This window comes from Gavia stellata, chromosome 18 (genome assembly GCF_030936135.1).
Source record: "Gavia stellata isolate bGavSte3 chromosome 18, bGavSte3.hap2, whole genome shotgun sequence".
NCBI lineage: Eukaryota > Metazoa > Chordata > Aves > Gaviiformes > Gaviidae > Gavia > Gavia stellata.
The window spans coordinates 16,309,752-16,337,402 of NC_082611.1; the positions used below are offsets into that span (position 1 = coordinate 16,309,752).

The 27,651-nt window shown below is 44.2% G+C and overlaps 1 protein-coding gene across 1 annotated transcript in view; it reads left to right on the forward strand.

Annotated features, from left to right (window-relative positions):
• GSG1L (GSG1 like) overlaps nt 1-21,111 on the forward strand; it is a 45,002-nt gene extending 23,891 nt beyond the window's left edge. The window contains exons 3-5 of the mRNA XM_059826605.1: nt 11,699-11,851; nt 15,992-16,103; nt 20,814-21,111. Of these exons, the coding sequence (XP_059682588.1) occupies nt 11,699-11,851; nt 15,992-16,103; nt 20,814-21,111 (563 nt within the window). The remainder of the gene's footprint in view (nt 1-11,698; nt 11,852-15,991; nt 16,104-20,813) is intronic.
• The last annotated feature ends 6,540 nt before the right edge of the window (nt 21,112-27,651 follow it).

Consider the following 27,651-nt stretch of genomic DNA (forward strand, 5'->3'; position numbering starts at 1 on the left):
ACAAATGGAGTGTGAAAGCTTTAAAGATACTAGATATACCACAGGCATCTAAACTATTCACAAATCTTTCTTTCTCAGTTACTGGGTGTCTGAAAATGGCAGATAATATTCAGTGTTGATAACCGCAAAGTGGTGAATATGAAGAGTTATCCTGCCTTTACATATATAGTGATGGGTTCTGAATTAGCTTTTACCCCTCAGGATAGAGTTCTTGCAGCGATGACAGACACTTCTGTGAAAACATTAATTCACTGCTCTGCAGAGATTAAGAAAAGATGAAGAGAAATATTAGGATCATTGTAGGAAATAAAGAACAAAACAAAAAAGTCACCATGTCACCACATGTATTCATGATGTACCCACCCGCAGCACTCTGTGTGCACCTCTCATCCCTCCCCTGCCAGCCCCAGCTCAAAAAAGTTATGATAAAATTGAAAGAGATAGAGAGGAGGGTTTGACAGTTATGGTCAAAGATAGGGAATACTTTTTTGCATGAGAAGAACAACACAGAGCAGATTTCAGCCTGGAAAAGAGACAAATGAAACTCGTGACAGCCAAGTTAAAAAACAAACCTCTTTTTTTGTGTACTGGGTAGCTGTTCCTGAGAAGAAAAAAAAAGAGGACAGATTTTCTAAAAGGACCACTTAGAGACCTGCATTCAGTGAAAAGAAATGTAACGGGGTCTCCCACAAGAATTGTACTCTTTCCAAAACCGTCCCTATTGTCTTCTTGAACATTCTGTATTCTGCTTACATTATTCTTAATGTATCTGCAATAGGGTATATACATACCCACACAGACAAGTACCTGTGCACTTGTATTAGGAGAGTTATGATTAAGTATAGAGGAAAAAAAAGTGTTACTAACATTTTATCTGTGTTTTCTTACACATCTATTATGAATCATTGAAGTTATTTTTAAAAGCTAATCATATATACAAAGATGAACCCATACTTAATAGCAGAATTCAAGCTAAATTCCTAATTCGTAAATGGAAGCAACAGTCTTGCTTTTCACGCTGATGATGCCGAAGGCATAGAGAACACTGATTCTCTGCTGCGGGGAATGATAGCCACAAGTTTTGAACATAATTCGTTTCTCAGGCCAGTGCTGAGGATGGAAGTACACCACAGACCCTGCACTGTAGCTCCACTTAGCCCAAATATATTTATTAAGGTATACAGAATAGTCCTGCTTTAGAGTGTTTTTCATGGTCTTTTCCACTATATTACTCTACTGTTTTCACACCAGGAAAAAAAAGAATGTAGGCACAAGGATATTCCACAGTCTGCTCAGTGCCATACACAGGATTAAATTCAAAACCAAGCTTAATGTCAGAACTGTAAAAAGTCATAGAAAGCAAATCATCATGTAGAAGAGAATCATTTTGTTTAGCTCACAGGTTCACCTCACTTTTCAAAATAAGGAAACCAATGAATAACTAAAGCTAAACAGAATCAAAGCAGACGGCATTTCTTCTCTCACCTAAGCAGTTTCTGTGATTGTGTTTATCATACGGTCTCTCGTGTTTTGCGACACGCAGTCTCTTGTCTGGGTGCTGGCCCTTCAGCTATCTTGACTGTCTTGGTGGTTTTGTGATAACAGGTAGTTTAGGCATCTCTGATGGCTTTTACGATCATGAAGCTTACTTTCTTTTGGAGCAACGTCTCTCATAGCTTTGTGGTCTACTTCTCTGCTCCTGTTTTTTTTACACTGCAGCACAAGAGGAGCAGGCAGATGGTCTGATATTATGAGACTGCATTAACCAACAGATGGGCTGACTGCTCAGAGCTGAGTCCCTATGCCAGCCACAACAGCATGCTCAATGTTTATTCCTTTCACCATTTTTTATTGATCACTCCAATATTTCTGGCTTGTAATTCCCGGTATTGGAGCAGCAGAAAAGAGCAAATAACTAAAACCATCAATATGCAACTGTAAGTGAAAGCGTGAGATTTACACGGCCTTTTTAAGCTTACTTTAATGCTTTGTCCAAACAACATGCACAACATTTCTCAATGTGTACCCATTTGGGTTTTTTTTTCCCTGTCTTTTCTCTTGCACTGAATGTGAAGAGGAGAGGTTGAAGTGAGATCAAGGTGTCAGTTCCAACATAGTGGGTAAGTCTGGAAAAGCAGAACAGTGACAGCCAGAGACAAGAAACACAGGGACAGCAAATATAGACCAGGAGGCACAAAGCAGACAGGACCAAAAATGCAGAGAAAATGCCATTCTACATAGGTAAACAGAACATCTTAAAAATCAGTAGTGCAAGAACACCAAACACCCATTAGGTCTGCAGAGCACTCACCATAAAAACCAGCGCCTCCTACATACTTTGCAGCTGCCAGTATGCTTGCAGCATCGCACTACTAGCTCTGGAATTGAGTATTAAAGAAATAACTAGATTTACCAGAAATAACTTTCCCTGATGTTGCAGACCATCGTGGGTGCCACAGGCTATGGATGGTCAGCATCTTTCTGAGAACTAGATCTCGATAAGCAATAGGGAAGTGCCAGAGGACCGTTAGGGTCACTCTTCCCACAGCAATCTCTGCTCCCTTTCCCAGGAGGGTGACAAGAAGGGCCTGCCCCCAAACTTTCAGTCACTAAGAAGATAAGTTCTGGGTCCCTCACACACTGCTTAGGTCTAGCACAGTACCTTACAGAGAGGACTTAGAGCTTCATCATCAAAAAACAAACCAAGGAGAAGGAACCACTCCCGTCTAGTACACAGGTGCTCTCCCCCCCATCCCCGATGCAAAGGTGATGTTCATAACGCAGGACATACAGACCTGAGGCTGTCGAAGGCAAGTAAGCATAACTTTTTGTTGCTGGTAACATGAACAAGGGTGTCAACTCTCCCATCTCCCTGGCTGCTGCAGCATGCATGGAGAGCAAGAAGAATAATGAAATATTTTTGCACAAAGAAGGAACAACACCTGCACCGTGGCTTCCTCCATGCAAATTCACACCACCCAAACCCAAGTTTTGCCCTCATACATGGTCCTTTTCCTCCCATGTTGGATGACATCTGTCTAGTCGACTGTCACAGCCTCTTGTGGTTTCCCTGTGTTGGTCAGCAGTTCAGGGATCTTGGGGACAATGACCATGAACCATGGGCTAACAGGAGCACTTTCTTCCTCAAGTAACAGCATCAGCGTCTGGGGCTAGCAGCAATGCCAATGAGGAGGTAAGAAGGATGCACACTCTCCAGGACAGTGTTGCTTGGACACTGATGTCTCTTCAGCTGCTCAACAACGCAGCACCCAGCTTGTCCTTCGAGTGCAGTGCTCTGGATTTCATCTCAGTCAGGTGTGATAATCTCAATAGTTATTTAGGAGCACCCATTGCTCAGCTCCACTGTTTCTAGCATACAGAGGATTTTTGTCATATGAAGAAGTGTGATGTAGAAAAACCCCCAAAGCCTCTACTTGCTTGTATCGGAATTGACAGAAGAGTGACTTGAGATGATGTCTCATCATAGCTCAGACAGGCTCTGACTATCAGAGAAGATGTGTAACACTGAGTTATGAGGAACCAGGCAAGTATAAACATTTTCAAGATCCCTTTGGCTCTCTGCCCCATTGCCCAGCCTGATTACTTGCTCAGGGACAGCATAGCAGAGTGTGACAGTTCAGATGAGGCTGCTTTGGGCAGATCCTTGAACTCATCGGCCAGGAGGGCAGTTCTGCTATTGGAAGGGCTGGTAAATAGCAACCACAGATCATCTTCAGCAGGGAGCAGAGACTGAAGCAGTAGGTGTTTCTAAGGAGGATGAAATCCCACTGAGGCATTCTGAATATGAGTTTGCCCCAATTAGGAAGCTAATTTTCTGTCTGAAAGAGCCCTCAGAAATCAATACAGACTCTGGACTATTGCTTCTTGGGCATTGCTCAGGGAACGCTGGGGCTTTCAGCAGGCAGTGTCACATAGCTTGGCAGGTAATATATTCATTTATAGGGGGTTTTATACTGGCATAATTTCCAAGACACTAACCAAAATGCATGACCAACATTTTCATGCACACAATTCCTGCCTATGCTGCATATAACATAGTTAACATGACTCAGCAATCTCCTTCAGGAATTGCAATATGATTTTCCCAGAAGAGATCCTTTATGAGCAAACAGCTCATCTTTATGGATTAGAAATTCTTTGAACTCTAACAGCAATTTCTCTGTTGGCCACCTCTTCAGTGTTGCCTTGAGAACCTGTACTAATATTGGATCTTTGACAGTCATTTTCATGACCTGACCAGCCCAGAGAAGCAGCCAGGAGGGGATTTCAATATCGTTATTTCATCTGGAGATAGGACCTCACAATCTGGCATCAGAGACTGTTTGCATGCTGGGCTGGCACCAAAAATCAACTTTTCCAATTTGCCAACAAGTTTACAACCATACATATTTAGCATAAAACTCCATGGCTGCATGTGAATGTAGGTGGTAGGAGGTATAGATGTGTATTTCGACTCTCTAGAACTAGTTTTTTGGCTGTATTAATCTCAGAAGCACAACAGTAATTGAAATTATGGAACTTTGTTGTTTGAGAAACAGCAGCAAATGCTTCTTTATCATTCTCCACATAACCTCATTCAGATGGTATCCAAGTTCTTGGTATTTCAGTCCGAATTGCTAATGAATCTGAGAATGGCTTTAATAACACAGCAGAAGACAACTAAGAATCATCTTTGCATGTTGTGGGGAAAGAGCACAGAAGTGCGTGTCAGTAATTTCCTGACATTCTTGAGGTCAGTTTAACCAGAGCACTCTCACAGAAAAATTGGAGTCAGCAACTGTTGCTTTTTTGTGACAGGAAATTGCGGTGGATTTGAACAAAGAATACTTGATGTTTTGGTTCCTATTTTTGCTCAGGGTATTGTGAATGGTCCTTAGTTTTTCCAAAGGAAAAAGGCCAGATGCAAAGCAACAGAATAACCTATGACAACAACAGCAGTTACCCTAGTTTCACATTTATACTTCTTAACTTAGATACCAAACAGTCAAAATCTGCTCAAAACTCCTGGAAGTCATTAATCACACTGTTCTTTGGATTCCTTACTCAGGAATTCACTGAAATGTGGTATCCTGCCTCGAGTTCTTCTAAGCAGAATTTCTATGACTTTTTTCAGAATTCCTATTTCAAAGGAAAGTCAGCATGGGAGATTCCTGACTCAGAGTGCTCCTTGGTGAGAGGTGTTCATTTACAGTGCCTTCCCTGATGATCAGGGCTGACTTGAAATAAATTCAAGTTTTGTGAAGAACTTTTGAGCCCTGACACTCATTGCAGGCTGAGGTAAAGCTCTTTCACCTCACTGTCAGAAAAACATTCAGTTTGTTTCATTCATTCAGAATTGTCTGCCACATCCTTTTGTTAACACCTTGTCTCTGGCAGATACACTTACCATGATAACCAGCTTTACAGAAATGCACTCAGTATCTATGAGTTGTCTTTCAAAATATTGATGCTGCCCTCCACTGTCTGACAGAAATGCAAGGGACTGATCTTGTCAGATGGTTCACGATGTACCTGAGTTCCTAAAATTTCAGCGATCGTGTGGGTAACAGTTATCTTTTCAGTCACAATGAAGAGTATGTTCACTTCAGTCAGGGTTGCTGGAAAATGAATTTCCTTGGCATGTAACAATACCGATTCAGTGGCTAAGTCCATGAGGAGGTGGCACTGATGTTTTTCACCATGAACTCCGCAGAGAAGACAGTCTGTTAACACATCATTGTTGAGGAAATAACAATAGCTCAGAGACACGAAGAAGTTCAGTAATGACCCCTCTAGTTTACTGATCTTCTTGCAAAATCAGTATCTCTGGACAACAACAGAAGCACAGACGGAAAATGTGCTTTCAGCAGGGCGATGGGTTCACATTTTAGGCAAAGCTGGCGACCATATAGCATGCAACCTGTCTTGAGATCAGATGATACGAAGGTGATATGATTCCTTCTGAGACAGGAGTCCTATGATGTAAGTTGACTTATGTGAAATTTTTTGGTGAGTCCCAGCTTTGCCATCTCAAGTTCCAGGTGAGCAGCTCAGCCCATGTCCTGTACCGCTGTTACCGAAAATCGTGACGAAGAAAACTCTCCAAACCAAATGATAGTTTAGAAAGCCAACATTGGTTTATGGCAGCGCTGGGTGCATGGGGGATTTCTCCTCCTAACATGCACACCCGGTTGAAATCATGACAGGTATTTAAAACAGTTAACAAAGTTAGTTATGCCTACTGGTCCTACCCCTTAATTAACTATTGGTTAATACTTTTCTTAGTTCATCTTAAAGATACAGTTCTCTTTTAATTTACTACGCATGCTCGGAGAGTAGGGGGCTTATTTGGGTTGGGGGCGTTTTCTAGCTCGGAGTTGTGGTTTTCACATTATAATGAGATTATAATGAAGCGGGTTAACTTTAGGGCACTATTTTGGCACTCTATTCTATTTTTCTAAAATTCGTCCTTGTGTTAATCGTTATTGCTAGTTAGCGGAAAGTTAGTGGAGACAGTTTTTATCGTTAATATGTCTAAATATCAGGTGCATTTGTTACGATGTATCTTCTTTACATTCTTTCCATTCTTTTTCACTTGTTTTTGACCTTGTGTTTCGAGATGTTCTGTAACACCTCCACTGCTTTCGCTTCGCAAGGAGGGTATCCTGAAGATGGTGACCCCCTTGCCTTCAGGAACATCTCCACAGTCCCTGGTGTTCAGCTTCAGAACAATCCCACCTGTGACATACAGCGTAATATCTGTGGGGCAGGAGCAAAGATCCAAAGTGGCCCACAGTATGCAAAAGTAACTCTATCATTGTCAGGAACACTGTTGAGGACATGATAGACTGGTTGGTGTAGAAGCACCAAAGTAAAAAACAGCAGGATAAGGGGTGTTAGAATAGCAGGTGTTGATGGTACCGAATTAGTGGGTCGTCAAGATCCTAGTGCCCGTCTACCTGCAGCTTCTCAGACACCAGGTTGGGAGATACAGGACAAGTAAATCATTATGTGTAACAGAGATGTGACAGAACAGCAAGACAGATCACTGTCAGCTCCTAACTAGGACAAAAATGAACACACAAACCTAGCACATTTTTGCTAACCTACAAAAAGCCCAGAAAACATGAGGAGGACTCGACAGCTGGCATACTCTGTATTATTTCAGGGAATCCTGGAAAGGTTGGCTGAATACATGTGTCTCGGTGCTTGCGTGCTGGATGGACTCCTTGCATATACCCATGCTTGTGAGAATGTGTGTACAGGAGTGTAAGTGAAATCACTTTTGATTTAGTTTTGTTTTAAAGACACTCCTTTCCTAGGAGGTCTCACGTTGCTGCCACAATGCCGCAGCATTATTTCCTACAAGGTGAGCAGGGATGAGATACCATCTGACAAATGCTGCACATAGTAAGGAGGAGGCAGGTCAGAACCTGAAATCTTTCTGCATCAACAAGGAACGTCCTTGGCATAACAGGCACATCCCAGCTGAGCTCTGTACACAAACCCACAGCACCTTTTCTGCACATGTAACAGTCAGTTTGATGAACAGGCAAGGAAAAAGCATAAACAGGACGAAAACCAAAAAATGAGACAAAGCTGGTGATTTATACAGACCCTCAGATACAGGTCATCCAGGTAGGACTCTCCAGATGAATCAAGTGCTGACTCTTCTGAAGGAGAGATTTTTTCACCAAAGCTGAGTTAGGTCAGGCAAACCCCTGGAGCAGAAGACACAGGCTGGTGGGAACTAAGGCAGACAGAAAAGGTGACAGCAGAGAAGATAGGGAAGGAGAAAATTCCCCTGGAGATCTTCTTCCCTGTCACTTGGAATGACTGAGGTGTCCTCAAGAGGAGCTCTCTACTTTGCAGGAAGGAGGCTGTAAGAGATTGTAAGTGGAAGTAAGTGATGCCAAGTGACTGCCTCATGAATCTCATGTTGAGAGAAGAGCAGTGGGAGATCACTTCACCATCAGTACAGAACAGAAAGACACTATCTCCTTAATTAATAACCTGAATCAACTGTTCTGCTTCTGGCAGCCGCAGGAAGATGCAAAGTCCAGATATAGCTTTCATTTTCTGGATATTAGTATTTCAGATGAAATTTAAAATCAAAGCAGGCAGGACAGGACATACCCAGAACTATGCAAATGCTGCATGTGTGACTTACCTTGCCCCACACTAAATACATTTAAGAAAGGCACAGAGCAGATACTCAGTGTACACCATGAAATAAGACATGATAGTTAGACATAGAGTTCCTTTCCAGATAGGAACAGGGCCTAAAAAAGAAGAAAGATTGCCTGTGCCTTCCACGGAAAACTCACCCAGTCTTTGTGTCTCTTTGGTAAAATGTTTCACAGGACAGCAAAACTCATGTCTCATTGAGCTGTTCATCAGAGCCATAGTTCAACTCTATTTCTACTCCAGGTATCCCTACCCCCGCTAACTTCCTCCCTCAAGCTGCTCCCCCAGCACATTAGACCTAGCAACTGTGCAATTAAAAAATCATAGAATGATTTAGGGTGGAAGGTGCCTCTGGAGCCATTAGTCCAAGCCCCTGCAGAAAGCATGTCCATTACATCCAGCTGCTGCTCAGGGCCATGTCCAGTGGAGATCCGAATGTCTCCAAGGACAGAGATCCCACAGCCTCACTGGGCCTGTCATCCAGTGTTTGACCACCTTTTTTGCTTAGCTCAGTCTGGAATTTCTGATGTTGCAAATTTTGTCTTATCCTACCCCTGTTCAGCTCTAAGAGTCTGGCTCTGTCCTCCATATCCTTCCATTAGGTAGCCGTAGACAGCAAGACCTTCATCTTCTCTTCTACTCTTTGCCTTACCTTGTATGTCACGTACTCCCTGACACTTCCTCACTATCCCTCATGCCCTTACAGCTCTTCAAATTACGACAAGACTTCTCCAGCATATCAGGTTTGAAGAACCCCTTGCGAGGGTATCCTGTTGGCAAAACCGCTCTTGTCCCATTTGACCAGGTGGATCCCATTCCTCTCAGCAGTCCTTGTTCCTCAAAGAGGGCCCTGTGGTTAGAGAAGCCAAAGCACTCCCTGTGACACCAGCCACACAGGTGTTCCTTCCTCCTGTGCCTTTCTGCTTCACCAGCAGGATACAGAACACCAGCTGGGCCCCGTGCCCTCCACCCTCACCTCCAGAGCCCTCCTGTCACTCTGAATGTGCACAAGGCTGCCTCTAGCAGTATCCCCTCACTTGCCTTCCGGACGTGTTAACCTGGAACCTCCCATAGAGACCTATGTGCATCTCTTCACCTTCCTGTTATTTCTCAAGCGCACTACACTTGTGTCTACAGCATCCAGCTTCAAGCACTGTTTCATAGCTGGACAATAGATAAAACTTGTATATAACTGAACCCCCAAGCCATCAACCAAACCCCCAGATCCCTTTCTGCAGGGTAGCACTCCAGCCTCTTGTCCCCCAAGCTATAAGTACATCCAGGATTACACTGTCCCGGGAGCAGAATCCGGCATTTGTCCTTGTTAAATTCCATATGGTTGGTGATTTCCCAGCACTCAAATCTACCAAGATCTCTCTCTAAGGCCTCTCTACTCTTGAGGGACTCAACATGTCAGCAAACTTTCTTAGCCTGCGCTCAACTCCTGTGTCCAGGTCATTGATAAAAACAAGAGAACTGGCCCTAAAATTGAGCCCTGAGGAACACCACTCGTGACTGGCCACCAGCCTGATGTTGCCCCATTGACTACAACTCTTTGAGCCTGACCCTTCAGGCAGTTGATCACCCAAGGAAGCAGAGGACAGAGCCACACCACAGCCTCGACCTGCAGTCACTGCTACCGCACTGCTCTTGTGTGCTGATACCAGCAGTCAGTATCCTCAAGAGTTGAAACAGGGCAGTAAATATCTGGGCAGATATGTTGCATATTACTCTTTCAAGTTTGGGCTGAAACATTTATGAATTAGAAGTCATTCGTTAGGGCTCTCTGCTGCCTCAGTTTATAGGTCAGGTTTACATAATCTAATTCTTTCCAACTTAAACCATTTCATCATTCTCTTATCATGGAAATTTCTGTTTGTGAGAAAACGAGGCAAAATCCCTTTTTAATCTTGCTGTATCGCAGAACAACACCCTTGCTGTCTCTCACTCATATTTCTTTTTGGAAGAGTGTGCCAGTTGCCCTGATAACAAATTGACTAATAGGAGTGAGATAAACAGCGGTTTGCTGTTGATGGATGCAATATTATGCATAAAGTCACTGTGAGAAATTAAAAGGTTTATTTATTACTATCTCTGTAGTATTGTTTAAAAACTCAAAAGGCCAGATATGGTACCAACAACTAATAGCACATATTAATTAGTTGCAATTACAAAAAGAAAAGTTCCCAGAAAAAATGTGAGCTGGGATCATCCTGGTCACTAAGAGGACACTCAAATATTTGATAAAAGTGAGACTGCATATCTGGTTTGATAAGTTTGACTATAGGCATTATCACACATGCGTTCTTACAGTGAGGACAGAATGTATTAATGTAAGTGAAGCCTGTAGCAGTCTCTATGGTTACAGCTAACATTTTCTAATATAAGCCATTGTCTTCAGATGCTTAACTTTCCATGTTTCAACTGCTTAGGCTGAAATTTTCCATCACTGCTCATTGTTTCCAGGTGAATTCTCTAGCAATCAGGTTAGCAAATGTACTGAGGAATTCTAGCAGATTCTCGTGCTGAAACAGCGATTGGAAATCTGGCAGGGACTCAATATGATCATCTGTTACCATCCTCTCAAATTTACCCCATGGCTTGGTGACTTTAGAAGACTCAGCAGATCCTGCTAGAGGCTTTGTGCTGACATTTCCAAGCATATCATCTCCAGCGGATGAATTGATCTCAGTCGGCCACTACCAAATGCTGCCAGACCCACTTACCTGGGCATGACCCCAAAGCCCTGCAGACCATGCGGGTCAAACGGGGGACATCAGCACTGCCCTTCGCCTGGGGGATTGTACCTAGGGGTTGAGAAAAGAGAAGGCAGCCCAAATTTTGTATCTGCAGCTCTTCAGCTGAGTACGTTATAAATAGCTGGCTCCACCCCACAGGTATTCTGGCAGTTTTCGTGTCTAGTCCCAGTGGCAGAGATCTGTGCAGTGGATCCAAACACCCCAAGTCAGAACAGTCATGCTGCAGGATACCAGTTTCTAATACCAGGCCCCAACACCATGCTGTGATGAGCATTTTAAAACCTGGACTGAAAACTTTTTCTTTGAACAGTCTTGTGAAAAAGAAGTACCCAAGCCCGTGCATCTCCCACCAGCCCATACACTGTAAGGTAATACATGCCATCACCACATGTATGCTAGATTCTGCTCGTCTAAACCATGGCATAGGGGTGGAAAATGGATTCAGTGTCCTATGGTTTGGGTCAGAGGAGCCAAGGTGTTCTAGACATACTCAAAGAGATCCTTTAGCCAAGGTGGGATCTTAGGAAGCAGCGTGTTCTTTCTGCAATAAAGAACGGCACCCTGCCATTCTTCACATCTTCATTCACTACTTTTTCTACTTTTCAGAGTTTGAGTGGTGGTTTGCTAAATTTAAACCTTCTGAAAACCCAATTACTCCTAGATATTCCTGATTTCCTAATGGATTTTTACCAACTTTACCTCTTGCAAGCATTTACCAAATAAGTGATGGTTGCCGCTCTTGTGCATTGCAGGTGTCCTGTGGTTATCAGTAGTATCCGAGGTGTTGTACATCATGCTGTTAGTCGTCGGATTCAGCCTTATGTGCCTCGAGCTCTTTCATTCAAGCAGTGTGATAGATGGGCTCAAGTTAAATGCCTTTGCTGCTGTCTTCACTGTGCTTTCAGGTATGAACATTCCCTTTCCCTTTTGCTCCAGGAGCCATGACAAAACAAAATTCTAAAACTTTGAAAGAGTGAAAACTGGGGGCTACAAGACTCTTGTATCCCCATTTAACTATATCGCATTTTTCACTACAATTTGTTGTTCCTTTGGAACAAGGACCGCGTGATAAATATGCCTCTTGCCAGGGAGAAGTGAAAATACATGTTCCTGATGAAACAACAGCAATGCAGTAATTAGCCTCCCCCCAGCCCACACAGCGATTACCATACCCATAGCCTGAGCCTCCATTTTCAGCATCATCACACTGATTATCCAATAGAAAATAAAAAACGTATAGCATTGAAAATTCTTTTTTCTGCATTAATCCTAAAAGCAGGTGAAGGTTTGATGCTTCAAACTAAAGAAAGAGGCCCATCTTGTTCATTAGCAAAACTGAGAATGAAAAGAGTTCTAGTAATCTCACTTAGGAGCAACCCCAAGAGTAATCTGGGGACACGTACATCTCTCAGAACAACTGTTTCAGGCTATTTTCATGCTCATTCTGTATTCGGAGCCCTTCAGAGAATGCACTTAAGGAATTCACTTCTCTAAAAGAAGTTAACAAATCTAACCATGTAATTAAGTGCCCCTTCACCTCTGCGCTGGCTGAAAACTCCCCTTCCCAGGATTTATCCAAGCAACTAGCCACAGCTGGCTTTTGTGAGCCCTCCTGCATGGACCTCTCTGGCAGAAAGAACTTCTGCAGTAAAAGTGCATTTTATTCTGCCATATTTCAAGCTGAAAGAGATTATAACATGCAGCGTACATTTCTGCGACAGAGTTTCTATCTTCAGGGATAGCTTCAAATTGTGAAATACAGTTAGTGGTATAAAAAAGTGGAGTTGAAAGGACAAAGAAAAAAATCTGATAAAAACTTCCAAAGTATATTTTTCACCTTTGGACATAATTTAGGTTTTTAAAAAAGTCAGTTCAATTTTCAAAATCAAACTATGTGGAATTCTTCAGCATTCAAACAATTATTTCTGTGCTGTTTCTCTTTCTCTTCACCATTAACTGCAGTTTTAAGTTTTGTAAGAATTATGAAGTTTTCTTTCCTACACATCTTTCTATTTTTATTTTGTCTTCCCTCTTTATAAGTACATTGCCATGATGTTCCAAATATAAACTTTAAAATTTTACAGAGAAAAAAGGATAGAAAAATAGGAAGAAGAAAAAAAAACAAACCCCAAAACACTGCTAGCTGGTTTTTTTCAGTGACAGAGATCTCAGAGGAAAGAAGAAAAGCATATTTATTTAATCTTAGCATATTTATAATGACACAGATTATAGAGATCAGGTAACAGAGAGGGCTTTGCCTTGGAGCAACAAACCTCTCGTTAAATTCATGCTAGAGTTCCCTCCTAGAAGTGCAATGGGATCTTCATGTTCTCATAGCTCAACATCTAAAGGTTAGGAAAAATTATACTAACAGTGTGGCCACTTACTGCTGTTTCTTAACCTCTTGTGAGTCATTAAAAAAACCTTCCACAACACTGACATTTTGGTATTCCTCTTAACCTTATACAAATTAAACAACTTATATACGGCTCTCATGTAATATTTATAGCAAGGCATTTTAATTAATGTGATATATTCCATAAATAATATTTTTAGTAAAGGTATCTGAAAATGCTTTAAAATATATTGTCTTTTCTAAATTAAGTTCCTTAAGCTCTCCTAGAAGCAGCTCTGGTCCTGCAAGGCTAATGATCTCAAGCCAACTGTAAATGGTCAGTGTTTCTGCACTCCCATCCACTCCAGTCACCCCAGTCCCCCGTGGTATCAGGATTTTCCACCTGCAAGCCTCTGTTGCCCTGGACCCCAGGGCGGGTGGGCATGCAGGCATTTTGTCCTCTTTCTCCAGCCTTAAGCAGCCAGTTGAAGGAAAAGACGATCTTGTAAATACAGCATTTGTTGATTTATGTTACAGGCAGGTCATTATATCCAACAGGTGACCATTAAACGTACAGAATAAAATATTGTAGGGTATCCCCACGGAGCAGTTGGCAAAGTATACCTAAAATAGACCAACCCGAGGGGTGGTATCAGGAACAAACCGAACCAAAAGTGTGTGAAGCAGCACCATGAAAGAGAGACTGGATTTGTTTTGCTAGAGCTTGTACGTGGCATAACGCCACTGACAGCACAGCCAGGTACATGTCCACCCCTCGGCCCTCCCCGCCATCAGGCAGAGAAAGCAATAAATGCCACGTTTTCACTGTGGTCCCTGTGTTACAGCAGGACTTGCTGGTGACCTGCTGCTCACCTGTATCAGTGTCATCCTGGCCTCCCACACAGCGAAAGGGCTGAACGTTGCTGAGGTGTGCACTGAAATTTTGCAGGACAGAACAGAGCAGAACAGCCTTGCTGAAGCTAGTCCTGGCCGCGTCAAGCCTCCTGATGGCTCTGTGTGACTATGGCATGTCTCAGGGCAGTCTGTAATATTTTATTAAGGTTGAAGAATTACTGACAGTAAGTATAGGAACAACAAACTTTAAGATCAATGCCATAACTGTCAGCTGGAGAGAAATCCACTGATTTAAAAAGTACAGCAAGCTCCCAGTGAAATCTGGAAATCAAAAATAGCCAGAAACAAGCAAGGTGTGTACCAGTTTGCTGCGCTCCCATTAGGCCGCCCACCCTGCTGAAATATCATTTCTTCCGATGTGAATTGCTCTTTCCACCTCCTAACTTTGCAGTGTGTCACACTGACACGAAGCAGCTGAGCAAATCACTGCAGCTTCTTGTAATAAAATATCTTCTTTCAGCCTCTGCAGTTGTTTGTATCAAATATGACATTTGTCTTGCTGAAGGTCCTGCTTAACATACCCACAACACAAACATGACGTTCCCCGACTTCCCTCCCCCAGAATTGCCCTGAATCATCCGCGTGGCTGGTGAGACTAATGGAGTGCTTTAGGCTCTGAAAGTAAGCAGGAAAGAAGAGCCAAAATTTGGGTCTGGGGCGGGGAAATCAGGATCTTCCACACGGAGGAAGGGCAACTGTGGGAAAAAGTCGATGGTCAGAGATAACATCTAATGGCGACGTTGGTTAAGGAACAAAGTATAACGTATGGGACTGCATTGTACCCCACTCTGGCAGAACATCAGTATTTCAAAGTGCCGTTGCAGCACAAGGGGCTTTTGTCACCTGTAGGTCCAAGGCGTATTTGGGAAACCATGATCCTGCCCCACGGTTTAGCTAACTGCCTGGACCCATGCTTTCCGTGAGCTGAGCTGAGAGCATCATTCTGCACTGCCTAGGCACTAAAGCAGACAACATCCCTCGCTACTGTAGCTGGAAAATTCTCCAAGCATCAGAGCTGCTGCTGGCCACCACTTCTCGAAAAACAGGGTTTGATTTTCTTTAGAGAGATGTCTACATGTAAAAATAGAGGCTGGCCAGCTAAGTGGCAGAGCAAACTCAGTGATCTAATTGCAACCCTGTTCTTCAGCATCACGGGGAGTGGAGTGTCTAATACATTCTCTAATCTTCACCCAGTTGTAGCTCCCTCAGCAAAATATAATGGTGTCACAAAAGCAAGCATCATCAACATTGTACCGTCAAAAGTATTCCGACGGTATCCTCTCACCACGCATCACCAGGAATACTGAGTTCACTTCCTTGTGTAATGTCCAAGTGTTTTATAAGTGTTCAAATTTATAAATCTTAGCAACTGTTCAGATAAAATACCATTGTTTGGAGCTAACGCAGTCAGTCCGGCATTGCCTTCAGAAGCCTCTCTCCTTATTCTCTTACCTGAGGCCTGTCTGCGATGGGCTAAGTGAGATACCTTGTGGGTGGCATACCCTTGTTTTGCAGCAGTGAGGCTGGTGATGATGCTAATTGTGCAACATTTTCTTCAACGGTTTTCTTTCTTTAACTCTCCTCCTAATTGAGAATTCAGTATGATGTAAAATAATGAGCTCTCAGTCACACCTTTCCTCTGCCCATGCAGCTCCCTCCTCCACAGCAGAATAGGAGGCATGAAAGTACAACAAAGACTTTTTTGGAGCTTTCAAAGCACTTCCAGCAGTAGCTGTCTCAAGAATTACAGAAAAACGTTAGCACAAAAATTCCTATTATAATCCCTGCTTCTCAGGTCTCTTGGGGATGGTGGCACACATGATGTATACTCAAGTTTTCCAAGTGACAGTCAGCCTTGGGCCAGAGGACTGGCGACCACATTCATGGGACTATGGATGGTCCTTCTGGTAAGTGTCACCACCGGTTAATACCTTTTCATTTTTGAGTTGTTCCATCAGTCTGTTGGGAGATGGTACATATCATCTCAAAGTTGCAGGAACACGGATGTGCATTTCCAGCTGCCAAAATGCCAGGAGCATAAAACCACCGTGGCCGCACAATTGCTGAGGTGTTAGAGGACAGCTATCAGTGACCGCGCAGCAGCAGCTGTGCCTATCAGCAGGTACACCGCATTTGTAAATAAGCAGCAGCCACAATTACCAACACAGATTGAGCACTCTCATTAAAGTTCAATTTAGGTACATAATTGCCATGGCATTTCAGAGGCTTCTAGATTATTTTTTTTTTTGGTTTTTAATTAATGCCTCAGTTGAACCTTACAGTGCAACTTTTAATATGACGGCAGAGGAAGGCATAGTGCTCCTGGCACCATGATACTTCCTCGTGGGTCATGGGGAAAAGGTTTGGGAAAGCAGACAAGACATTTTGGAGACTGATTTTTTTTTTTTTACCTTTCCCATTTATCTTCTAAAAATCACATAAAAATAATTTGGCCAAGATACATCAACTGTGTTATATTGCTTGCAAGTTTATAAAAAGCTTAACAAGAATAGGAGACTGTGGAGAATAGGAATACCTGCAAACAACATTCACATCCCTCTAGAGGCATCAGCCTCTTTGGATGGCTAGGGAAAATACTTTCTTTTTTTCATTTCTAAATATAGCGTATTATTTTAATTCCATCTCAAAGCAGAGACAACAACCTTTGCTAACACCAATAAATAAATACAAATACTTCTTATGCACAGCACTGCAGGGATTTATTAGTCTTTCCTTCTCCCCTCACTATACTGTGTTTCATGGGAGGAGTTATTAACATTTTAGTAACGTGTTACAAAATATAACTCACATTATATTTAAAATACAGCTTATTTTGTGTATCAATAATAAATATTTATTGCATATTATGATGAACTTGTAAATAGAATACATTCATATATTTATATAAATATTTATAACTATTCTGCAATAATAATATATTTATTTATATATTTAATAATGTATATTGTCTATTAATTTGTCTTCAGTAATCTATTTTATAATTTACTGCAATAGTCAAAGTTCAGAATGCTGTTAAACCTCTAGCATGATAAAGCACTCATTAGATTATTCTCCTTTGCCTTCTGCAAGACAAGAAACCCCACGTCTCAGAGCAGGCATCAGAGGCTCGCGGGTCCCGTAGGGCACTGCGAGCCCACCCCAGGCACCCTCACCCCACCCACGCTCTGAGCGAGCAGTTCAGAGCCCAGCACCCCGTCCTGTGACGGCAGCTGGCAGCGCTGCCCGCTTTCCTGACCACAGCTCTGCCCCACAGCAGGCTTCGCATCCCCCTGCAGCTCTCCCCAGGCAGCCAGGGCACAGCGGGCTTTGGTTTAAAGACCAGGGCTGACCCTGGGTTAAGCCTCGCTGTGGAGGACGCTGGCGGTAGATACCCATGAGCAGGCAAATAAGCAGGAGCAATCTCAGCTCATCTCATATTCCTGAAGTGGGACCTCAGCTTCACTCCCTACAGTGACTGTTGGTTCACCCTGGTTAAAGCTGAGCTCCGCTCCAGCTATTGCTATCACAAGACAACTTCTCAGATTTGGTAATCTCTCTCCCTCCCCTGATACCTTCCAAGACAACATACTTGCCAAGGTAGGACGCTGGGCAAGGTGCAAACATCAGCTCAGTCCCAGCTCCCCTGAGACAGACGTGAACAGCAGCAGCATTTTCACAGCAGCCCGGGGAAGACCATGGGGTTCCTCATGCTGTGCCAGTGACTGGCAGCAGCCCAGGAAGGTCTGACAGTTAAACACAGCAAAAACAAGGCTTCTTCCTTCCAGCTAACACTGAAGCACCACTGCTGTGCAGTCCAGAGAGCGACAGCCTCCCCTGGCGTCGCCCAGACTTGAACACCTACTGGCAGAAGGGTTAAAAACAAATGCCCACACGGTCTGGTGGAGTTTGGAAACCGTGCGCATGCAGGAATTTCTCTCCGCTCCATCTGGGTCCAGGTGATGGGCCTGAAGCATGAGCTTTAAATACGCCTGAACCGGTAGTGCAAACATCAGCATTACTTACAGGTTTCTGTGAAAAGTACCACCACAGCATCCTGCTAGACAACCTGTCAGAGCACAGAGTTGTACCTCCACTGAAAAGTGGGGCCAGGGAACAGCCTCCCCATGGCCAAGAGCCAAAGGGCAGGAGTGGAGATCTAGACTCTCATTCGTTTCCCAAGGGCCAACGGGAAAACTGTTTTTCTGCAAACCTCTTCCCCCTCTGTCAAATGGGAATGATAAATATACCTCTCCTCACAATGAGGAAGGGCTGCTTGTGATCTGCTCAGGCGTCCCAGGGTTCAAAACGCACCGCTCGGTCCCCATTCCCAAGCCATTGGCAAAGGCTGGAGGTTGGCCTGTGCTCTGGCACAAGCCAGGAGTGGGCCAGGGGATTCGCCAGGCAGGAGGTTTCAGTGGCTCTGAGGATCGATGGATGTTCAAGCTTAGTCCCTCTAGAAAGAAAACAAATGCAAAAACATGAGCCATTTGAGCCACAGAGGAACTTGAGAGCGCAGCCCTGAGCTTAGCTACTAGAGGCAGTATATGTACAGTCCCACCACATCTGGGGCACAGCTGGCATGGAGGAGCATTGCTGTTAAAGAGCTCTTCACCTAAGGTAGCGTGTAACTCTTGCAGGTAGGCGAACCACTCTTCACACTTAAAAATAAATAGCATTTAACCAAGGTCCATAAAAACTAAAATGTATTGATTGTAATTGTCTCATTATTACGATTTACCAAAAGCCAGAGCTGAGGTCACAGTGAGAGTCTTCACTCTGTATTTCCTCCTCTGAACCTTTCAGCATTTCTGAGTTAATGATTAGAAATGATCAGAAACTTTCAAGAGGAATTTTTCTCTCTGACATTCCCCCGGCACCAACCAGGCACAGTGAAGCATGTGGTTTCAGCTGGCTTCTTCCTTTATATTGTTTAGGAGCCCAGCTGGAAATGTTTGGAGCTGTTGGAGGTTTTCCACACACTCCGTGTAGGAAACCACTTGCCAGGCTTCCCTGTGCCTGGACGCTCACACGTAGCACGAGTTTCCTTTCTACTTCTCCACCCAACCATGGGAAACCTAAGGGAACTTCACCACCCCAGGGTTCACTATGCTTCCTTCTCGTTTGATTGCATCTGGCAAACAGATTCAAAAATCACTAGGAAAGGACTGCCTCCGTGCGCTTCATTGCCATGGGAGGCCCTAAAGGATTTGTTATGTGCTGAATTTTGAAATCGTTGAAATGAGCCATTTCTGTTTACTCGAACCATTTTCTTCCAGATTTTTCAGTTCATGAATATGTGTTCTTTTTCAAGTTTTGTCTAATTTGACATGAGAAACTGTTTCCCTGTCTGCAGATCCTTTGCAGAATGGAAAAACAGTTCATGCTGAGGGCGCTGCTGGTAATATGTATTTATAGGATAATGCTACTGTGGCTGTATTCTTTCTGTTCTGCATCATTTATATCAATGTTCAATTTGGTTATAGAAAAGGTGAAAGCAAGGAGCAGGTAAAGTGTGGAGCTGACACAGATGAGTAAGTTAATCCAAGTTAGTTAGGAAGCCACTCTGAACAATGCGTGAAGTCAAGGGGAGCCTGAAGGCAGATAAGTTCTGCAGACAAAAGGAGGAATTCAGTGCCTTTTTTGTAGCCCCATTTCATGCTCAGAAAGCATCTAAACTCCTTGGGGCCATGAGTTCCCCCAGCCACCTCTGAACTTGAGATCAGCAAGGTAAAGGCTGGAGGAGGGATGTGCAGGGAGGGCAGAAGGCACCCAGGAGGAAAACCCAGTCCACGAGCAGGGAGCAGAGCCGCTCCCAGCTGCACTCCTTGCCAGGAGACCCAGGACACCACTTGCTGCTGTTCCACCCTGGCATTGGGGCAGTCACTTTTTTACTTCCACTTGCCTTCTCCCTCTGTCTCCCCGTGCTCCTGGTCGGTACTTGCAGGTGTCCTGACACTGGCTGACCAAGACTGGCCAGCGCTGCCTGCGCGCTTGGGGCACTGCCCTCAGATTGGATCCCTCCACAAAATGGAAGTGCTGTCTTCTATCCTGGGCAGGCTTTCAGAGACCAGCTGTAAGCCAGGGATGCTAGAAATGGCCATGAACGAGGAAAGAAGGAAATACAGTAGTCTGATGAAGGCATAAAAAATAGAAAAAAATAGAAACCATCCCTGCAGTAGCATTGTGCAGACACAGTCTCCCATGGGTGCTGGAGAACTTCCACTGGTCCGAAAGATGTGCTCTCTGGGGCATTGCTCCTTCCAGGAGTTCATTACTGCTCTACAGACTTTAGCACTTGTCTGCAAGGCTCTGAAACGTTTCAGAGGGAAATCAAGAGGCGTTCGACTCTTCTGTCAGAGTGCACAGAGTGTTCACGTTAGCACTCTGCCACATGGTTCTCCGCGGGATGGAAGTTGTGCCCAGCCCCTAGCCCAGCATCCTACCTGCATGCCTGAGCGTGTGCCCCAGGTCGTTTGAGGTAAGATGAGGAGAACAGGTTCGTCACCGCTGACTTACCTGCCTAGTCGCATCCTGTGTATGTGTGTCTCTTGGCGTCAGAAATATAACATGAGCTGCTGTCTTAACCCAGCTCTGTCTGCTGGTTTCTCTCTCCACAGTCTGGCATGGGGCTCTTTCACCTGCTGCATGGCGGCCTCCGTTACTACCTTGAACTCTTACACTAAGACTGTCATTGAGTTCAGACACAAGCGCAAAATCTTTGAGCAGGGCTTTCGAGAAGAGCAGAACTTCCTAGACCAGGAAGCCATCAAGTACTTCAGAGAAAGGTCAGTGCAGTCAGTCGCTCGATCAGTGGAGGTTTTCATGGACTCTGCTTGTCTCAGAAAATCCAGGCTCTCACCCATTTCAGCGCAAGTGGGTGAAGTCTCTGAGATACTTGGAGAAGATGTGTGTTAAAGACAAACACAAAAGATCCTACTTGATTTGTTTTTTCTTAAGTTTTGGGATGTCCCAGTGCCTGCCTTTTCTTATATACTCATTAAAACACAAGGCTGACAAGTCCTTACAGCATGCATCTGATTCATAGGAAGTCATAAGAAGCTATCCTGCCAATGCAAGCCAATTTTCCCTCTCTGGAAAGGTAAAATTGTGGGGATATAACAAATGTTACAGCCACGCTTTCTCAGCACGTGTAATAGGCACCTCCCAACAATCCTAATGGCTGCTGAGACATTTTCCAGCCACCACTAGGCCACTTTGGAGTTGCCATCTTCCATAGTCACATGCCTACAGCCCACCCTAGGCTCCTCCACACAACCCAATCTCCTGAGCTCCTCCACAAAAAACCAGCTCATACATCATATTGCACTGTGATGTTCCTCTGCAGAAACACCCACACGGTGCCACCCACACTGCTACCAGGGTCTTAGATTGACTCTAAGTCCTGTCTGAGCCCTGAAGGCCCAGTGACACTCCTTCACCTGCCAACAAACATAGCCTGTTACCGCACACTGTCCACCCAGTGCACTGCTGGCCCTGTGCACTCTCAGCCCATGCGGTTGCACTGGGATACTTGCTGGCCTTGTTCTTCCGTGAGAAGATTAAGGCTTTGCTTAACATTGCAGAATGTGAAGAATGCACAAATATGGACCTCACACAGCAGGGAAGGTGTGATGGACTCCATAGGGGTACCTTCCTGGAATGAGGAGCTGATAAGCACAGAGAATCCTCACCGAAAGCCTATTGCTGGAAGAAATGTAAAGATATTTTGGGGACAGAAAGCATAAGGAGGGTTCATTCTTGTTATTCTGACTGATGTGGCAGTTTCTCAGTGGTGGAAGAGAGTGGTTGGGAAGCTCTGAGGAGGCAGAAGGTTGAAAATGATCAGGCATTTCAGTAGGGAAGTGAGGAGTTCTCCTGAGCAGGAAGAACTAGAGCCCTTGCATGCTTATTACTTTGCGTTGGTTACCCAACCTTAACTAATAGTCTCTGTTGTTCCAGTTATTCCTCTGCCAACTTCCAAGTTTTCACTCTACCTTTCAGTCTGGAAGGATGAGAGAAATTATTCAAACAACGATGATTTTCTTAATTTTGCATTTAGAGATGACAGTGAATTTTTAAAAATTCTTTGCCTGAAGAAAAAACCTAGCCACAGTGAAGGGGAAATGGTCAGCATGTGCCTCAGGGAAATCAGCACTCAGGGAGGGAAAACAGTCAGCCGAATTATTGAAGTGAGAATTGCAGATGAGAGACCGGCAGAACTGTAAGCAACAGAATATGTTGAGTTACATTGGGAAATGCTAAGGGAACTTGATAAAGTACCACTACTGCCCTTTTGGAACAGTAAATAGCAAAACCCATTAATGGCGGAGAGGACAGTAACCCTCTTTCTCTCACATCTGTATTGTGCGTTTTGATTTGGATTCCTCTTGCACTTGTCATATTACACAGCCCCCCTCCGCGCCCCATTTTTACATACGAGTAAACCAATACCACCTAGAACTCTACAACCAAATTCCTGTTGGACGGGCTGTAATCTCAGAGACCTTCACCCCAACACACCAGGTAAACAGGTGAAGGGCCCCAAAGAAAGACAACAAGCTGAACGCAGTACCAAGGCTCTTTCAGGTCTCTTGGGAGGAAGGTTTGATCTTACCTACGCAACTAGCAGGGTATTGAACACACATATGCCCAAGACGAGTGACAAGTCCCACCTTGGCCAGTACAAACCAGTGTGGTTTTTTAATTCTTCTTTCATACATATCATTCAAAATAAGGTCCATATTAGCCAACATGCGTACAGAACAGCCTGTTCCTTGTGACTGCTCTGTATATTGGTCAGAGCCACCCTGACCAGTATACAGAGACAATACCTTGTCGCTACCACTTGCTTTATGCCTGGACTGGATATTTTGTTCTGTCCTTCCAGCTTCCTTGTTCATTCTGAATTTGTGTGAACAATTTGCTTGTTGGTCACATCCCCTAAACCCCTTCACACACACTTGGCAAACACAGCTCAAGCATGTGGTGTTCCCAAACTTCACGATTATGACTTTCTTTTTTTATATCACATTATTTTAATTGTTGTATCTGAATACATAATAAGAAGCCCAGAGACAGTGTTACCATGGGATCATTCCAGAGATTTAAAGCTGTGCAGCATTACTTTTTTTTTTTTTTTTTAAGTTGGCACATGCCTGGTCAGCTTCACTACTGTGACCTGAGAATACTCGGGGACTGCAGGGGGTCCAGGGATCATCAATTAGCAACAGAGCATTGCTAGATGCTGTGGGTGCCAGCAGTCCCTGCAAGCACACAACTTGCCCTACCTCCCATCTTCCTTCGCAAAAAGAGCAGATAATTCAGCTTCTCTTTCCTTCCTGTGCATATACCCAGGGATACTTCACATTCCCTCCTACTCCCACACCTCCATGTTCCTTTTCATATCTCATAAATAAAACCCTTCAGCCTTTCTTCCTTCCAGTCACTTTGTACATATCACTGCCCTCTTCTTCGCATGTTCCTCTATCTCAGTGCACATCCAGCACCCACTGTACACACACATCGACCTCTGTGTTAAATAGGCTTAGTGCAATAGGCAGTTTTCTAAGAGCAATGTATTTCTAGTGGAATTTAAAGCTTTATCATTATTCTCCACAGCTGCAGTTTATCTTCTGGGAGACAGGGAAGAAAAGCATTAGCCCCATTTTGTCTGATAAAAGTTTTTTGTTAAAATACACTTCTACAGGTCCCTGCTCCCAGAGAAGACATTCCCTTTATGAAAAATACTGACAGTAAAATACCACTAATCTCACAAGTACTTTGTCAAACATAATATCACTGTATTTCATTTACTTTTAATCACATGTAACTGCATATAACAACAGAAGATTTACTAGAGACCTATTAGATGAAAGAGCTGAAATGTTTCCTTGAGAGCTCCCGATTCAAAAAGCCTGCACCACGTGCATCACCCGGTGCAGGAGATACAGGGGATAAGCCAAAGCAGTGCATGGTTTGTTGTCCTGACCGTCTCCCTCCCCATCAGCTCACCCCATCCCCTCCCCTAGCGTGGCAGCTTCGCACAGTCTGCATTACTGCTGCCTGTTAACTCCATTCTCCGCATCCAAAGAACTGCCTCAGCTGTGAAGAACGTAGGAAAGACCTTTAAAATCACATGAATGTATGTGTACACCCCAAATGCTGCTCCACAGCCTGTTGTCACTCTACCTTAAACTGCACATATAGTTACCCTCCCTAAGTCCACACATAAGCACGACCAAGTCGCAAACAGCACGCTTACACAGAGACAGCCAAATCCGCTGACCCCCTGCACCCACAGAGCCATGGACTTTGTCTCTCAACAGCTAAGCATCTTACTGCTTCTGTCACTGGGAAAACATTTAAACAGCTGCTGAAAAATCAAAGATTCATGGTGCTACATTCAACAGTTATTTCCTTCCCAGGCCTGGGATACTTTGAAAATTCCACACAAAATAGACTCTGTAGTTCACACTATGAAATCAAAGGATATTATAGCTCTTCAGATACAAAAGATATTATAGCCCTCAGAGTAACGCTAAGTAGAACAAGTAAATGATACAGGCTTGGAGGTATTATTCATGTATTCTGTCCTATAAAATTATCAGTAGAATTATCTGCAACATGTCAACTTTCAGTCTTTGTCCTATTATTGTTTGTCCTCCCTTTTTCTCTGGTTTTCTTTTGAACTGAATATTTATCTATAACATTTGTTCATCTTTTTCAATTTTTTAGTTTATTAGGTGTCAGTTCATAATAGGTATCTCTCTTCTTTCCCTCTCAATTTCTCTTTCTGCTCTGTTTCATATGAAGACTCTTGCCCCACGTTATCTTGAGCACGGTCTGTTGTCTACAGGTCACCCCAGCTAGCAGAGGAGGTATCCCTCCACATGCCTTTCTGCTTCCTTTGCTCTGAGGATCCTTCCAGATAAGTCAAAGGGACAGGCGTTCTTTGTTCTCTCCTATATAGTCTGATAAGCTATACGTGACAGTCAGCTGAAGGAATGTCAACGTGCCAGGACCTTCTCCTCTTCCGCTGCCCAGCTATTTGGCTTCTGTAACGCCCTGCAGCACACAGATAGTGGTTCCAGGACCGCTGTCCCTTTGCCACCGCCCGCTGCCACAGAGACGTAGCAGCTCCACAGTGGGGTCATGCCATGGCATTCCACACTTTCCTCCCTACCCTGCACAAGTCTACCTGTACGGCCGTCAGAAAAGAACACCCACAAGCAGGGGACTGGCATAACCCTTCCTGTGCAGCACTAACTTCAGTGCACCCGGACTGTTAAATCTTTGGCTTTCTTAGTGTAACATCTAATAAATGTGCGGCTCTCTAGTCTGGGGATGCTAAAAAGGCAGTGAGAGGAAGGCAAGATGGAAATCAGCAGATGTAGCAGTTTTAGCAGCTTTGCCCATATGGCTGTGTAATAATTAGGACACATTCACAAGAATTGCACTCATTTAGCCCGACTGGCTACAGCGACAGTGGCATCACATCCATTCAGGCAAGGGACAGTGCAGCTAGGTTATTCACATTGAATGTCTTCCCCATGTCTGTCCCCAGTTTCTTGCTTTCCTTTTTTTCTACATTAAAAAAATCCCCTTTCAGCCACTCCCCACCACCTTTCCCTGCTCCCAGAGCTCTGGTGGGCTTTGCTTTCAGATGAAGAATGAAAAACCTTCCCCTGTGCTTCTTCGGTGTGCTGGGGGAAAGGCAGAAGGTGTTAGTGGGGCAGATGGAGACCCTGGGGAATTGTCACAGCTGCTGGAACAAGGAGGATTGTAGCTATGGGGAGAGAGATCTGGGGCGAGGAATGTAGAGGCTTGGGGTGAAAGTATGTGAGGATTGAAGCCTGGGGTCAGGGATCGGGGGCCTGAAAGGGTGGAAATCAAATCCAGGTGAGCTCTTTGTGGAGAGGTAGTCACTGCCTCGAGCAAGGAATAAGAAGTTATTAAAGAGATATGAGAAAGCTTGAATTATCCACTGCCCTCTGCTACTGTTGACACCAGGAGAAAGATTAGCAGCTCTTGGAAATGCATCCGTGCCTGGTCAGGCTGTGTGAGGCCGGGGGTGATGAGTCCCATTGGAACCGAAGCCACTGCAGCAGGGGTAAGGAGGTCAGCCCACCCTGCCACCAGCGGGAGAGGGGACCCTGGAGATCAGCATAGCCCGGTCTTCAGTCTGGTATTCAGCCTTTTGCTCCCTGTCAAGCAAATCTCACTTACTAGGTGCTGTTAAACTAACATACAAATTTAGCAGGCAAATCTGGAAGATTCAGCCTTCCGCGTTTCCCTCGGCCATGGCACAGCACTTGCCAACTTGCAGCTGTCCATCAACACCCATTGTGGTGTGGCAGCTGGTTTCACAACGTTCTTCTTGCTGACTGAGCCCGTGCTCTGATCTGCAAAACCAGCCCAACATCAGGCAGATGCTGCAGGTGAAATTCTAGACCGAACTGAGTTCAAACTGCCATTGATACCAGTACAGACAAAATGCCTCCGCAGGGATAGGAAATGTAGTTTTAAAGTGCTAGGAGCCGTTTGAAACAGACGGCAGGACCAAAGCTATGGCAGAGGTAATGTCAGGGCTATTCCCACCACCGTGAGAATCAGAACTTTCAAATCATCATTCGCATATGCTATTTTTTCCTTTTTTGTACATTTCTCTAACGTGTCTTAATCACAGTTTTCTTTCTCTAACTCCATTGTACTCATGTAAGATGTTGTGCAGACCATATCAATGCTTTCCAAAGACATGCCAACCCTTTGCTCTGATTTCCTCCTTGGTCACCCAGATACCTGAACAGGTTTTAAGCTGTTGACCTACAGTACCTCCCATTTACAGAGTCAGTCTCTTTTCATATGGACATCGATAAGAATTTCAAATCTGACCATTCAGCTTTCATTAGCACACAAAGATGAGTGACTGTAACGTTCTGCCTTGGATTTATTCTGTACTTTATTCTGCAACACAGGAAGGTTTTTCTGCAGAGCTGTTCCTCTGGAAAATTACACGGACTGGCACTTACATGGTGTAGCACTAGCAACATACCCACTTCCAACACACATGTACTGTACAATGCTGTTAGTCCCCGACGCTTAGATTCATCCTGAAGAGTGAAAGAGTGGGAGAGACGCAGCCCTGAGCCCCTCATTTCTATTCCCCATGGCCTCTTTACATGAGCTTTCCCCCGAGAGGGGCAAAGCCGATGGAACCGAGTCCTTCCTGAGACCATTACGATCTCCATAATGGGCCTGGCTGGCTATAGATGGAGGAGCCCAGGTATGTTGTACTCTTATTGATTTTGACCCTTCCATTTCTGTACATTTGGGAGCAGCTTTTGTTTCTGTTAAAGGTGCTACTTCTATATTCTCTTTTCCAGGACTGAGGAGGAGAGGGCTGAGGCTGGGGACCTGAGGTTACAGTGCCTCCATAGCTGCTCCCCAAATAGTAAG